This window comes from Adiantum capillus-veneris, chromosome 18 (assembly GCF_014529385.1).
Source record: "Adiantum capillus-veneris isolate H3 chromosome 18, ASM1452938v2, whole genome shotgun sequence".
Classification (NCBI taxonomy): Eukaryota; Viridiplantae; Streptophyta; class Polypodiopsida; order Polypodiales; family Pteridaceae; genus Adiantum; species Adiantum capillus-veneris.
In genome coordinates this window covers 140,204,579-140,219,038 of record NC_140948.1, presented here as the reverse complement: position 1 = coordinate 140,219,038, position 14,460 = coordinate 140,204,579, and the positions used below count along the sequence as shown (strand labels likewise).

The window sequence follows — 14,460 nt, the reverse complement described above, 5'->3', positions numbered from 1 at the left end:
CTGGCGTTTTTGTCAAGGCTGAAAAACGCTGGCTGGGATGTATCTGCTGAGGTTGGAAAACGCCAGGCAAGAGGACTTGTAGGCGATGGCTTGCTGGGAGGAAACGCCAAAGGGAAGGAGTGGATGGCGAGGGTCTACTGCTGAGGGGGGGTCCTGCTGAGAAGTTACCTGTTGAGCGGGAAGCTCCTGCTGCCTCTTCTACCAGAAAGTGCTAACTTGGGTTTGCTTATATATTAACTTAGCAAAATTACCCTACCTACTTTTGTTGGAAAGTCACTTAAAAATAGTAAGTGAAAATAACCAAAAATAGGAAAATTTCTCTAATTGATGCTAATGGATTCTGATGGAATTTCCGGTGATCATGCTGTGTGCAACGGGAGGATATGGGGCATGCACGGTCTACGAATAGACTCACAAAAGTGCCAGATCACTGCTACTCTAGACTTGACTGAACTGACTGAATCTTGCTGTGGTATAGCTTGTCCACGGACACATAGGGTTGGGATGTGTCACGTGACAAATGTGGCTAAGAGCCAATGGCGAGGTAGATCTCCCACACGTTCCAAGAGAAATAAGAGACAATTACCCCCAAAAGAGGCTAAGAAGCCTAAGCAATCACGAGATACTCCACGTGGGTCTCTCAGCACTGCTGATTTTGAGCGTGCAAAAAAACACAATTTGTGTTTTAGATGTCTTTCAAACCAACATAACATAACAAGAAAGATTGTCCTCTTTTGCAAGGCAAAGAAAAGGCCATGCACACGGTGCAACGCCTCACATTAGATTCATCTCCTAAATATTGTGTTGTTGAGGTTCTTTATATGGAAGAAAAGCACTAGTGTTGTGTGCCTGCTTCAATGTGGCAGCTGTCACCAGCGTGTGACTACTATCTATCCTTTTTGTTGATTTCTTTCTTATTATCTATTTACTTTCACTTTTTGGAAACACCCCTCGGGAAATCTAACTGCTCTGCATGGCATAGCTAGTGTGGAACTGTCCAGAGGGAGTCTAGGCCTGAGGGCAAGAGAGCACTAAGGTTGGACAAGGACTATGGTTAGCCAAGTGGGGTCATTGACTAGCCAAAGTGGAATCCTTTGCTACAGAGGCTACATTTCAGTTCTGGATGTGGCCGCAGTGTACAAAGAGGGTCGGATGACCTAGAAAGATACAATGGCAGCATCTCCTAAAATTTAGGGAACTGCTATTTTGGGACCTGAAAATGTGTTGGCGTCATTACCTCCGGAATGACAAGGGGAACATTTTCTTACTCTGCTGTGAAGTCAACTGGGAGATTTTTAGGCGGCAACCCCGAAACGGGAAAATGCTTATAAATGTGCCAAGTGGCACCTTCTGGTGCACTTGCCTCATGCAACAAGAAGTGGCGCTGAATTTAGGAGGGGGAGAGCCTCATTTTCAGATTTGTCACAGGTTAAGAGCTATGGAGTGCTTGCTTTCCCTCTTATGCACAGTGCGGTGCCAGGAGTGATGCCCTGCACGCTACGCACTGCCCTCTCTCTCCCCTTTGGCAGTATGTTATGCCCCTCTAGTGGGCTTTTCATTTGACCAATGTACAGTTGTGTGGGTTCATGCGCGATTGCCGAGGCAAGAGCCTCTTGCACAGGTACTGGATTAGCTAGCGGCTAATCCCCCCCCGCAAGTACAGGTGAATTCGGAGAGGTTTCACGCCAGAAATCTCGTCCGATTCAAAGGGCAAGTAGCCCTACAGGTGCGGGAGCTCGAGGACTTGCTACGGATGCGACCAGCACGCGAAACGGAGCCCGAAACAGTGAATTACAGCCTGCTGTGTATTTTTGCAGGTTTAGGGTTTTGGCCCTAAACGGACCCTAATACCCCCAGGAGGTTCGGGGACGCAAGGGGACCGTTGTCCAGGCGATCTGGCGCATTTTCAGGGCTGAAAACAGAGAATTCAGCGTGCTGCAGATTCTCGCCAGGTTTTGCAAAGTGCCCGTATGCGTCGGGAAAGTCGGCCAATGCGTGGGAATACTGACTGTGAAGGGTTCTAGTACAGTTATGCTGCCGAAATCAAGCTGGAACAGTGGAAATTCAGCCAAGGTTGTACGGGGCAGCTTGGAAAGAACCACAGCGTATATTCCCTCTTTTGAACAATAAAGAAATACCGAAAGGGGCGCCTAAGTTAGGGGCCAATCTGGTGTCGATCTTCTCATACAGGTGCATTCTAGCATCTGTATCCCATTCCCCTCTCTTGTGTCACTATAGCGCAGGTATAATAGATGACTAATAATGGGTGAAAGCTAAATCAAGGTTTGAAGTAAAGTCTACCGCCCTTTTTGGATTGAACAGGCCGTTTTCATGGTTCCATCGACGGGATTAAATCACTTTTTCCCATAGAAGTGAGCCTTGGTCAGTTTTGGGCTTGAAGACACAGGGGATCATAGACCAGACACAGGGAATTGCAATTATGGCTGACAGACCAGATGATGTGACTGAAGAGGTTTCCTCTTCACAGGGTCAACAGACACATGAAGTGGGTGAGTCCTCAAGACCACCACAGACAGATGACGATATATTCAGGACCCAGTTGGCTACTGCTGTGGCTATGTTCACACAAGTAATGCAGAACCCGAGGTTTTTAGCGTTTCTGCAACCTCCTGTTCCGTCTCAACAAGTTGGGTCACTGGATCATATTCAAAAGCCTGTTAAGGCTCGAGCACAGGTGATTCATACCCCACAGTCAATGGAAACACCTGTACATTTGACGGAGAACATGCAGTCTCCACAACCTATGCCTTAGGTGCAAGAACAGGTGGCTGAGATGCCAGTTTTTCAAGTTGTACCAATTCAGCCCGCCACCTTTCAGCAGCCTATAACTGGTTCTAATGGGTAGGGAAGCAACTTACAGGCTATGCAACAAGTCTTCCCACCACCTTCAGTGCACCCTGGCTATTTTGGAGGTGGATCGGTATTCCTGAGCATGGCTGGTCATGCACCTGGAAATCAGTTTTACACGCCAGGAACAGTGTTCGGGAGTGCTCAAACGATGATGCCTAACCCCATGTATGGTGTCATAGGCATGCTACCAGGTTTTCAAAGCACTCAGGGCCAATTTGGGATGCCACATGCAAATTTTGGTATGGCTGGATTTACAAATCAGCAACCAAATATGGCATTTCCAGGTCAAGTTAATAGCGGCCAAGGAACACAGATGAACCCTAATAGTGTTCCCATGTTTCAGTCACTTCCATATGACAATTTAACGCCGCTGGAGAGGCCAACTCCGTTCAAAGAAGGTGGCAAAGGTGTGTCATTCACGACCTTTACAGGGTTTGATGACAGGAAGAAGGCTCTCTCATTCCTCCAGCAGTTTGACAAGGCCTATGCAGGGGGAAACTTTACAGAGGCTTCAAAGGTCCGCAAGGCAGCCACTTTCTTTACAGGGAATGCGGGACAATGGTGGACAACTTTATTGCTTCAAGGGCAAGCTCCGTCCACATGGATTTACTTCAAGCAGATTTTTGCAGCAGCATGGTTATCTGATGATTTCGAAGCAGATGTAATGACAGAATGGCACCAGCTAAATGCTGCCACTTGCAGAAATCTGGATGATTACAATCGGAAGTTTTGGAAAGCTCTACTTCCAGTAACTTCCTATAGGTTTGTGCCATTGACAGAACAGATTGAAAAATACTGTTGTGGCCTACCCAAAGGATTGAGAAAATACTGCACGAAGACAAAAGTCACTACTTTGACGCAGCTCATCGAGGTAGCAAACACTGGGAATGGTTTGCTCAAGGGAGAAGATTGTGAATTTAACACTGGTGTCAAGGCAGGATCAGGCAAGAAAAATTCAGCCAAGAAGCACGTTCCCAATGAGGCTCCTAAAGGGACTCAGGAGTCAGCCAACGCAGGGAAAGATAAAACTATGGCTGAATCAGAAAAAGGACCAGCGAAGAAATGGAAAAGACGTTTTCCTCGCAAGTCAGAAGAGCAAAAGAAGGTCCTGAGGACAGAGAACAAATGCTTTATATGTGAGCAGCCTGCCACATTGCTTACAATTGTCCTACAAAGAAAAGGCCAGCTGATTCTGATGACAAGGAAGACAAGAAAGGAAAGAAGCCCATGGCTGGTCTAGTGCCAGATATGGTGGGTGACAAGCCAAATTCAGATGCAAGTGAACTTTGCAGAGCATGGGGAAAGGTCAGGGATCAAACAGTCCTTATCTTCTTTGATCCAGGTGCCAAAGCCAACTTCATTTCCCCAGAATTGGCTTCAAAGTTGGGAATCAGACCTGAAGAGATGGGGTATATAGCAGAGGCAGGTTTGGCATGTCCTGGCCATACAGAGGCTGTGACACCCATCATTGGAAAGTTGCGTCTACATATCCAGTCCTATGTAGATGCTGAAGAATTTTATATCATGCCACTGGACGGATGTGATGTGTTGTTAGGTATTCCTTGGTTATTTCGTATACAGGGAATCATGGATGCCTACAACAAAAAGATCACTGTACAGAGCAGGGGAAAGACTCACATTCTGGATGTAAAGCTTAAAGGGGAGTCTATTCCTACTGTATCAGCTTCTGCTATTACTTCTGTAATGAAAAAGCATCTTTTTGCGTACTTGGTTTTTGCACGTGAAGTGTCAGATTGTGATGAATCAAATTTATCTGTGCTAGATAAAGAAAGGTCAATGTTTTTACAACAGTATAGTGACTGTTTTTCCGATTCATTACCGTCTCAATTACCGCCAGAGAGACCCGAGGACCATGCGATAGATTTGGTGCCAGGCAGTAGCCCACCAAATAAGCCTCCGTACAGGGTTAGTGCGGCTCAGCAGAAAGAGATAATGGGCCAAGTACAGGAGTTGTTAGAAAAGGGGCTGATTCAGCCCAGTTCATCTCCATTCTGTTCTCCAGTGTTGTTGGTGCAGAAAAAGGATGGCTCATGGCGTATGTGCATCGACTACCGTGCACTGAACAAGAATACCATCAAGAATAGGTTCCCTATACCTAGAATTGATGATATTATGGACAAATTAGAAGGAGCAGCTATGTTTAGCAGGATAGATCTAAAGAGTGGGTACCATCAGATCCGCATTAGATCAGAGGATGTGCACAAGACTGCTTTTAGAACAACGTTTGGCCTTTACGAATTTTTAGTGATGCCCTTTGGTCTTACAAATGCTCCTGCTACGTTCAATAGGATGATGGACAAAATTTTCCGTCCACACCAGCAGTTTGTTGGTACATTCTTTGATGACATGATAGTCTACTCAAAGAATGAAGAGGAGCATAGGCATCACTTGGCCATTGTGTTCAAAGAGCTACGCAGTCATAGGTTGCTCATCAATGCAAAGAAAAGTGAGTTTTTTCTGGAAGAGATTCACTTTCTGGGACACATTGTCTCAAAGGATGGTGTCAGAATGGATCCTGCAAAAGTTGAAGCGATCAAGTCATGGCCAAATTTGAAGACGGTGCATGATGTCCGAAGCTTTTTGGGACTATGCTCCTATTACAGAAGGTTTATCCGAAATTTCGCTGAGATTGCTTCACCTTTACATGCTCTTCAAAAGAAGGCAGTCACCTTTAGATGGACACAGAAAGAGATTTCAGCTTTTAATCTCTTAAAGGAAAAGATGACTTCAGATCCAGTCATTGTGTTGCCAGATCTTAGGAAGTCATTTGTGGTCCAGTGTGATGCCTGCGGTAGTAGCATTGGTGCAGTGCTAATGCAAGATGGCAGGGTAGTAGCCTATGAGAGCAGAATTTTGCAAGGGCCAGAGATGACCATGCAGGTCTATGAGAAAGAGTTACTGGCTGTGATTCATGCGCTCTTAAGTTGGAAACACTACCTGCTAGGTGCAGACTTTGTTGTCCAAACGGACCATCAGACCTTGCGATACTTCTTGACACAGACAAAGTTATCTGAGAAGCATATGCGATGGGCAAATATCTTGTCCATGTTCCATTTTCAGATTGTGCATGTGGAAGGCAAGAAGAACGTTGTGGCTGATGCCTTGTCAAGGAAGCCACAAATTTCAACATTCCTTATCATCATGAACTTGATGATATGAGAGAACAGTATGAAAATGAAGAAGATTTTGCAAGGGTCTTTGAGCAGCTAATGCAAGGACAACGTCATGAACACTATCTTCTCAAAGATGGGTTCATGATGATGCATGGAAGATTGTGTGTCACAAAGCCATTGCGACACAAAGTTATGGAAGAAAGTCATGTCCCATCGTATGCAGGGCATCGTGGTATCGATGCTACAGTTAAAGCGGTTGAGACATTCTTCTACTGGCCTACATTGAGAAGAGATGTGGATGCCTTTGTGCGAGAATGCCTAATATGCCAAAAGGTCAAGTTTGACAAGCAAAAGGAACCAGGGTTATTGCAACCACTACCTATTCCAGATAAACCATGGGAAAGTATTGCTATGGATTTTATCTTTGATCTTCCGAGAACGCAGACAGGAAACGATGGTATTTGGACCATTATTTGCAGATTCAGCAAACAGACTCATTTTATTCCTGTCAGGAAGAAGATAAAACCAGATCAGATGGCACGCTTGTTTATGAGCAATATTTTCAAGTATCATGGCATGCCACAGTCGATTGTTAGCGACCGTGATCCACGCATGACAAGTTTGTTCTGGAGAGGCTTGTTTGAGAATACGGGCACCACGCTCAAATTCTCTTCGTCATTTCATCCTCAAACAGATGGGCAGTCAGAAGAGGCAAATTCTACTGTTCTAGATCTGCTGAAGTGCTATGTGTCAGAGCATAAAGGAAAGTGGGAGCAGTATTTGCCATTGGTGGAGTATGCATACAATAATACAGTGCATTCATCAACTGGCAAGGCACCCTTTGAGATAGTTGAAGGTGGCAAGAAAGTTCCTCCCATACTGCATACAAAGGACAAGATATTTGAAGCAGATAAGTATGTTCAGGACATGGATGAAATGTACAAGAAGGTCAAAGTGGCCTTAGAAAGGACTCATGCAAAGCAAAAGAAAGCAGCTGATCGTCACCGTCGTGAAGTGGTATATTCACTTGGTGATTGGGTGCTTTTACGCTTTGAAAAGGCAAGGTTAAAGAAGATGAAGGGCAAGGAAAGACTGTTTCCAAAGCTCAGCATGCGTTACTATGGGCCTTTTCAAGTGTGCGACATAATCAGTGATGTTGCATATAGGCTGAAATTGCCTGACAGTTGGAAGATTCACAATGCGTTTCATGTGAGTCTTCTCAGACCCTATGTGGGTGATGTGCCAGAAGATATGCCGGCTGAAGATCAGCCGGAAGTCGAGGAACTTGACGAGATCTTGGTCCCGGAACAGATTTTGGCACAGAAAGAAAGGAAAGTGAAAGGCAAGGTTGCTAGGCGTTACTTGGTAAAGTTCAGAAACTATCCACCAATGGATGCTAAGTGGATGGAAGAAGGTGAACTTACAGAGTCACCAACTGTGTTATCACTTTACCTGGAAGCCTTCGATTTGCAACCTACCTTGACCCCTTGAGTTTCAAAGCTACATGGATTGTCAGTGTGACAATGGCTTCTGAAACAAATGATGTACATGGTATTTAAAGTGAGCTCAAATCAAATACTTGTTACATGAATGTTAGAGCTGTACAGATTGTCAGTTTGGCAATTGCTCTTATGGAATGTCCAAAAGTTTGCTTAGTGCTATAGAAGTGAGCATTTCTTGTCAGTTTGTCAAGGATACAGTGATTGCTTCTATTGAAGAGTACATGTGTAACTGCATTCTTAAAGTGTCGGTTTGGGTATGCTCGAAAGTGTTACGGGATCCAACGTGTACTATAAGACAGTGGCAAAGTGTGCAGCTACCATTTTGTCATTGGAAAGTTAGTGACTCAAAGCAATGGCAGAGTGCGAAGCTACCACTATGTCATTGGGACAGGGTTCACACGCAGGCAATACATGAGTCGACGAGGTGTTGAATACACCAGGGTTGACAATGAGCATGTATGTGTCGTACATGTGTCAACAGGTGTTGAATACATCAGTGTTGACTAGGAGCATGAACGACATAGATGCAAACGAGGACGTTTGAGATTTCAAGAGGGGGGTATGTCACCAGCGTGTGACTACTATCTATCCTTTTTGTTGATTTCTTTCTTATTATCTATTTACTTTCACTTTTTGGAAACACCCCTCGGGAAATCTAACTGCCCTGCATTGCATAGCTAGTATGGAACTGTCCAGAGGGAGTCTAGCCCTGAGGGCAAGAGAGCACTAAGGTTGGACAAGGACTATGGTTAGCCAAGTGGGGTCATTGACTAGCCAAAGTGGAATCCTTTGCTACAGAGGCTACATTTCAGTTCTGGATGTGGCCGCAGTGTACAAAGAGGGTCGGATGACCTAGAAAGATACAATGGCAGCATCTCCTAAAATTTAGGGAACTGCTATTTTGGGACCTGAAAATGTGTTGGCGTCATTACCTCCGGAATGACAAGGGGAACATTTTCTTACTCTGCTGTGAAGTCAACTGGGAGATTTTTAGGCGGCAACCCCGAAACGGGAAAATGCTTATAAATGTGCCAAGTGGCACCTTCTGGTGCACTTGCCTCATGCAACAAGAAGTGGCGCTGAATTTAGGAGGGGGAGAGCCTCATTTTCAGATTTGTCACAGGTTAAGAGCTATGGAGTGCTTGCTTTCCCTCTTATGCACAGTGCGGTGCCAGGAGTGATGCCCTGCACGCTACGCACTGCCCTCTCTCTCCCCTTTGGCAGTATGTTATGCCCCCTCTAGTGGGCTTTTCATTTGACCAATGTACAGTTGTGTGGGTTCATGCGCGATTGCCGAGGCAAGAGCCTCTTGCACAGGTACTGGATTAGCTAGCGGCTAATCCCCCCCCGCAAGTACAGGTGAATTCGGAGAGGTTTCACGCCAAAAATCTCGTCCGATTCAAAGGGCAAGTAGCCCTACAGGTGCGGGAGCTCGAGGACTTGCTACGGATGCGACCAGCATGCGAAACGGAGCCCGAAACAGTGAATTACAGCCTGCTGTGTATTTTTGCAGGTTTAGGGTTTTGGCCCTAAACGGACCCTAATACCCCCAGGAGGTTCGGGGACGCAAGGGGACCGCTGTCCAGGCGATCTGGCGCATTTTCAGGGCTGAAAACAGAGAATTCAGCGTGCTGCAGATTCTCACCAGGTTTTGCAAAGTGCCCGTATGCGTCGGGAAAGTCGGCCAATGCGTGGGAATACTGACTGTGAAGGGTTCTAGTACAGTTATGTTGCCGAAATCAAGCTGGAACAGTGGAAATTCAGCCAAGGTTGTACGGGGCAGCTTGGAAAGAACCACAGCGTATATTCCCTCTTTTGAACAATAAAGAAATACCGAAAGGGGCGCCTACGTTAGGGGCCAATCTGGTGTTGATCTTCTCATACAGGTGCATTCTAGCATCTGTATCCCATTCCCCTCTCTTGTGTCACTATAGCGCAGGTATAATAGACGACTAATAATGGGTGAAACCTAAATCAAGGTTTGAAGTAAAGTCTACCGCCCTTTTTGGATTGAACAGGCCGGTTTCAGCAGCCCCCACCTTTGGCCCCCATGATTTGATTCGCATGCATGGCACTATTAACGGACAAGGCGTTTGTATTTTAGTGGATGATGGTGCAACTCATAACTTCTTGAACTATAAGCTAGTGAAGAAATTGAAGCTTACACAGACTCCCTGCTCCCACAAGTATGTGGTGGAGCAGATGTCTGGCAAAGAGATTTAATGAAAGCTATCCACCGCAACATAGCGAAGTTTGGAGTGGAGCAATTTGTGATCATCCCTATCAATGGCAAACAATTGGTCTCCACCACAGCTGAAGCCCCAATGAAATACTCCTCGTCAGACTTGAGAGCGGTAGCAACGCCCCAAATCTCTCTCTTAACCCGTGGATAACTTCGTTGACAAGTGTTAAGCACCTTCGCACCAAAGCAAATAGCATATCTATGACCATCTTCATCATTATGACCAATAGCCCATCCAATGCCTGTCGGAGTAGTGTCAACCGTCAAAATCACTGACCTTCCACATTTGTAATCAATTTTCCTCAAGGTAGGAGCTTTCAAAAGCATGTTCTTCAATTTTTTGATAGCCTTTGTATGAGCATCTTCCCATACAACCTTTTCCCTTTTCTTAGTAACTGGTAAAGTACTTCTGCAACATGAGCAAAGTGAGGCGGTCTTGCTTTATTTAAATGCCTTGTGTCACTATGGCCCCATCGGAGGACGGGTCCCATAAGTCGGTGGGAACTTGTCTTCTAAAATTAGGCCTTGTAGGTTGGTAAAACTTCTTCTGCTGCTTTTGCTTCTTCTTCTCTTAGGGTTTAGGCCCCTCGGTGGGCATGTGTAAGTTAAGTGGCTTGACACTTTAGCACTTTGTGGAAATGGCAAACAATGGGGCAGAGTTGGCATTAGGGCAGCTTCTTGTGCTGCCCCCCCCCCCCTCTCTCTCTCTCTCTCTCTCTCTCTCTCTCTCGCATGCGTGCGGGGGTGCTTGCGCTCACACAACAGAGAGCGCACAAATTTTGTAGCCTAGCTTTATATAAATCTTTGGAAATTTTACTTGAAAATGGCTCATCTAAATTATTGAGATTCCAAGTCAATAACATCTTTTCCGCTTTTTTCATGATGATTGAGGTTGTATTGGATTGTGCTTTTTTCATGACGACTGATGTTGCAAAGGAGAAGCTTTTGTATTGTATGCACCATTTTTGTCCATCTCATGCAACTGTTTGTGAGTAAGGCTGGGTCTGACGGAGCACCAGCACAAAAGGGGGCAGGGGTGCTCTGCTTGCGTGGTGTGGCTGCATTTGGTCAAAGAAAATGACCTCCCCCGGGGAAGATGATCTTGGGCACTCTTCACCAGCGCGAACAGCAGGTGGGAAAGTAGAACACTGCCTGTGTGCAGGTTTTTGTATCCAGCGTAACCAGGAGCTCTCCGTTGATTGGCTGTTGATCTGGCACAGATACACACACACTTTCAAGATGTGAACGAGGGGGGGGGGGGGGGTGGAAGATCCTGAGAAAGAGGCGGGTTTCCACCGCCCCCGTCTGAACCCAGCCCAAGCTCACAACAATTAAGTATCAATCAAGGCAGGGTGCACAGTAAGGGCCTACCAGGTGTTTGCACCGTACACTTACACAAGGTCAAGGCCACTTTCGCTGTGCCTTGTCCAGGCAAGACAACTGTTGTCAACTCATTGCCAATCGTTATTGCATTGAGTCGGCTAATCCTGTGTTTTTGGCTTGCAGAGAAGCTGAAGAGCGCAGGCAGATGATGCTAGCAAGAATCGTATCTGCAGAGGCTAGAGAACGTTGTAAGTATGCTTGCTTAATTGAATTCCAGTTCTCGGCTGCAAATGGTTCAAGAGTTATTTTGTGCCATCTTACATTGCAAAAGTTTCTGGAGACTCTTCTGAAGTTCCGACTGCCGACATGATAGGGTCTCTCTTTTACAGGTTCTGATAGTACAAGTGTACACTATACATTTATGCCAAACTTAGAATGTGGAAGGCCTTTCTTTTGAAATGAATCGGGTTCACTCTTGCAGTTTGCATTTTTATGGGTAACAAGGAGTTTCTTTTATAGAATTCATACATGACAAAGTCTACCAAAGATTTGTGGCATCATGTCTGTGATTTTGTGTGCGCATGCACACTTACATATCTTCTTTTCTGTCTATGGGAATATGTGCGTGGATGGTGGTTGATTTGTGGCATCATGTCTGTGATTGTGTGTGCGCATGCACACTTACATATCTTCTTTTCTGTCTATGGAAATATGTGCGTGGATGGTGGTTGATTGTAGCTAAAAACTACTCAACGCTGGAGGGTTTTTGTATTTTGGTTATTAGAGGGAAGATAATTTTTTTTACATGCTAGCTGTTGTTTTCTTAGTATCCAGAATTGCATTGGTGAAACCCGAAAAAGCTAGGGGTGTTGAGGATCTTCTGCTAAGGAGTGCTCAGATGGGTCAAATAACCGAAAAGGTACAGATTTGACATCTCTTTACTGGCCTAATAAAGGAAGATGTCATCTCAGCTATGATTGTTTGGCAGGTTTCGGAAGAAAGATTGATTGCTCTTTTGGAACAAATCAATGAGCAAACACAGAAGGCTCCCAAAGTTACGGTGAGTTAAGTTGTTTTGGACGTTTTATTAATTTTTTGCTTTGCTTTGCTTTGCTACAGTTAATTAATTCTAGTTAGAAGATGCTGTGAAAGTTGAGTCACATGAGCAATGCATGAATTATGTGCTCTTCTATGTACGATCCTTTTTGTATTGGGCAGGCATTTTGTGCTAGTCAGTTTCTTACGTCAGCTATAGCATCAGACCATGGAGCACACATGGCATGCACGGATAGGGTGCATAGAGCGCACCATGTATGCAGAGTTTAGGAGTGGTGTACATGCTAGGGCCAGTAGGATACAGGTTTGTGAGGAGGCCATAAATGACCACAGAGGTGTGCAACCTGGCACACCATGGCTTGGATCATGCTTGGCCCATGACCGGCCAAATGTGAACATATATGACATTCCTACGGTTGGGTGGAGAGTTCATGCTTAGTGCTCGTATGCTAGGGAGCTCACCACGAGGTCTGGCATACGACGCCTACTTGTCACAGTTGTCGATGTATGGTGACTTAACAAAGATTGCATGTAATCTGGAGTATTTTTGGGGATCACATGCATTATATGGCCTAGTTGTCATTCTTTATGGTTAATTGCCTCATGCTGCACTGAATATCCAGATTCAACGACGGAGGAGTGTGCTTGATGATGATGACTAAGATGTTCGCTCAACCATATACCATAGAATGATTTAATGTTCAAGGTTACACAAAGCAGTGCTTGGATGATAATATAGATGCCTTTTATACTTCAACAACCCAGTTTGATCTTGAGGTCTTGAACACATGTAACTCACTGGAGGCCATCAACTGATTGGAAGCATGTTTTGGCAGCAAATATTCTGTATTTTACATGATTTTTCCCACGAGCAAAAATTGGTTGTTTAGGATATGCTGGCATGTACAAATGCGGACTCATGCATGTATTATGCACGTAGGTATGTCTTATTGTTTGCTTTGCTGGTATTTGGGGTTTTGCTGGATCTTGTAGTCATTGTCCTTTCTTTATGACTGATGTTTTGTACTTATTTTTAGTCTCTCTCTCTCTCTCTCATCGGCTAGATCTTTAAGGTCTCTTGGTATAGTTTTCCGACGTTAAAACAATCTTCTTCTTCTTCTTCTTCTTCTTCTCTCTCTCTCTCTCTCTCTCTCTCTCTCTCTCTCTCAGGCACATACACACGCACACATAATACATGGCAGGGGTTGATGTTATATATTGAAAGTTATAGGAGACCCAGCCAAAATTTGCAAGGGAGGCCATGGGAAATGTAGCAGAATGTGAGGAATGACCTAAACAGGTTGATAGCATGTATTCCGCTGTCAAGAATAAGTGGCTATTTTGTATTGTCGTATGGAGTCTGAAACGAAGAAGGAAAGTCTTTGTGCGCGCGCTTGTGTGTGTGTGTGTGTGTGTGGATGGGTGTATGGAAGGATATATGTATGTGTATAGGTGTATATATGCATGTGGCCGGGCGCATGTGACTGTGTATGTCCAATTCTGTATGAAGAAAGCTATTTTACTGATTTCTGTACATGTGCAATTTTGTATGCAGAAAGCTATTTTACTGATTTATGAAATTAGGACCCTGTTCTACTAGTTCCCATGGTTGGATTTTCACATTTAAATGCGTGTTAAAAAAAGGAGCAGCATTCTCCATTTCAAGATTGGCTAATGGGTTGTGTATGTTAACGGAATCAAAGGCTTAGATTGATTTCACTATGTCGAGCTGAACTGTCGGTGAAGGGCACATCATCTATACGATGATGAAGAAAGTGCATGATAAAAGGCTTTACATGTGTGCAAGCATGTGCTTTTGAGTAAGTTCTGGTGAGGTATCGTGTTAACTCGTATAAATTAGTTTTCTTCTAGGATGACATATTGTTAGCCAACTTAAATTCCTAAAGATCTTTCATTTTGTCCATTCCAAAGCTTTGAGGGACCTCAAATTTCAATGAGATTGAAGCTTGCACCAGGTTTTTGTGTTTGATGACAATTGCTTAGTTCTTACAAGAGGTCCTTCACATGATATTCATATGTATCTTGTTGTAATGTAGCAATTTGTACATATGTGCATGGATTTAATCGATGTATGTGCTGAACTAATGCAACAAAATTCTCTCATACATGTTTCTATGTGTTTAAAAGTTACGAGTCTGATCTTTATGATGAACTTTCCTAGTCTATTCATATATTTTCTGTGGATGCACGTTTGTGCACGCTTGCTTTTGCTTTGAATGAGTAGGAAAAAGATAAAACAGATGTTCTCCTCTCTCAAGTCTGCTCCTTCATTCTTCATAAGTAATGCAATGCCTTCTAAGATAATCTTAAA

General features: G+C 44.5%; 1 protein-coding gene across 1 annotated transcript in view; it reads left to right on the top strand.

The window, feature by feature from the left end:
• Positions 1-13,096, top strand: part of LOC147436523 (double-stranded DNA-binding family protein) — a 37,687-nt gene extending 24,591 nt beyond the window's left edge. Inside the window, exons 4-7 of the mRNA XM_086489397.1 lie at positions 11,256-11,320; positions 11,900-11,991; positions 12,061-12,132; positions 12,752-13,096. Of these exons, the coding sequence (XP_086345523.1) occupies positions 11,256-11,320; positions 11,900-11,991; positions 12,061-12,132; positions 12,752-12,790 (268 nt within the window). The 3' untranslated portion in view covers positions 12,791-13,096. The remainder of the gene's footprint in view (positions 1-11,255; positions 11,321-11,899; positions 11,992-12,060; positions 12,133-12,751) is intronic.
• The last annotated feature ends 1,364 nt before the right edge of the window (positions 13,097-14,460 follow it).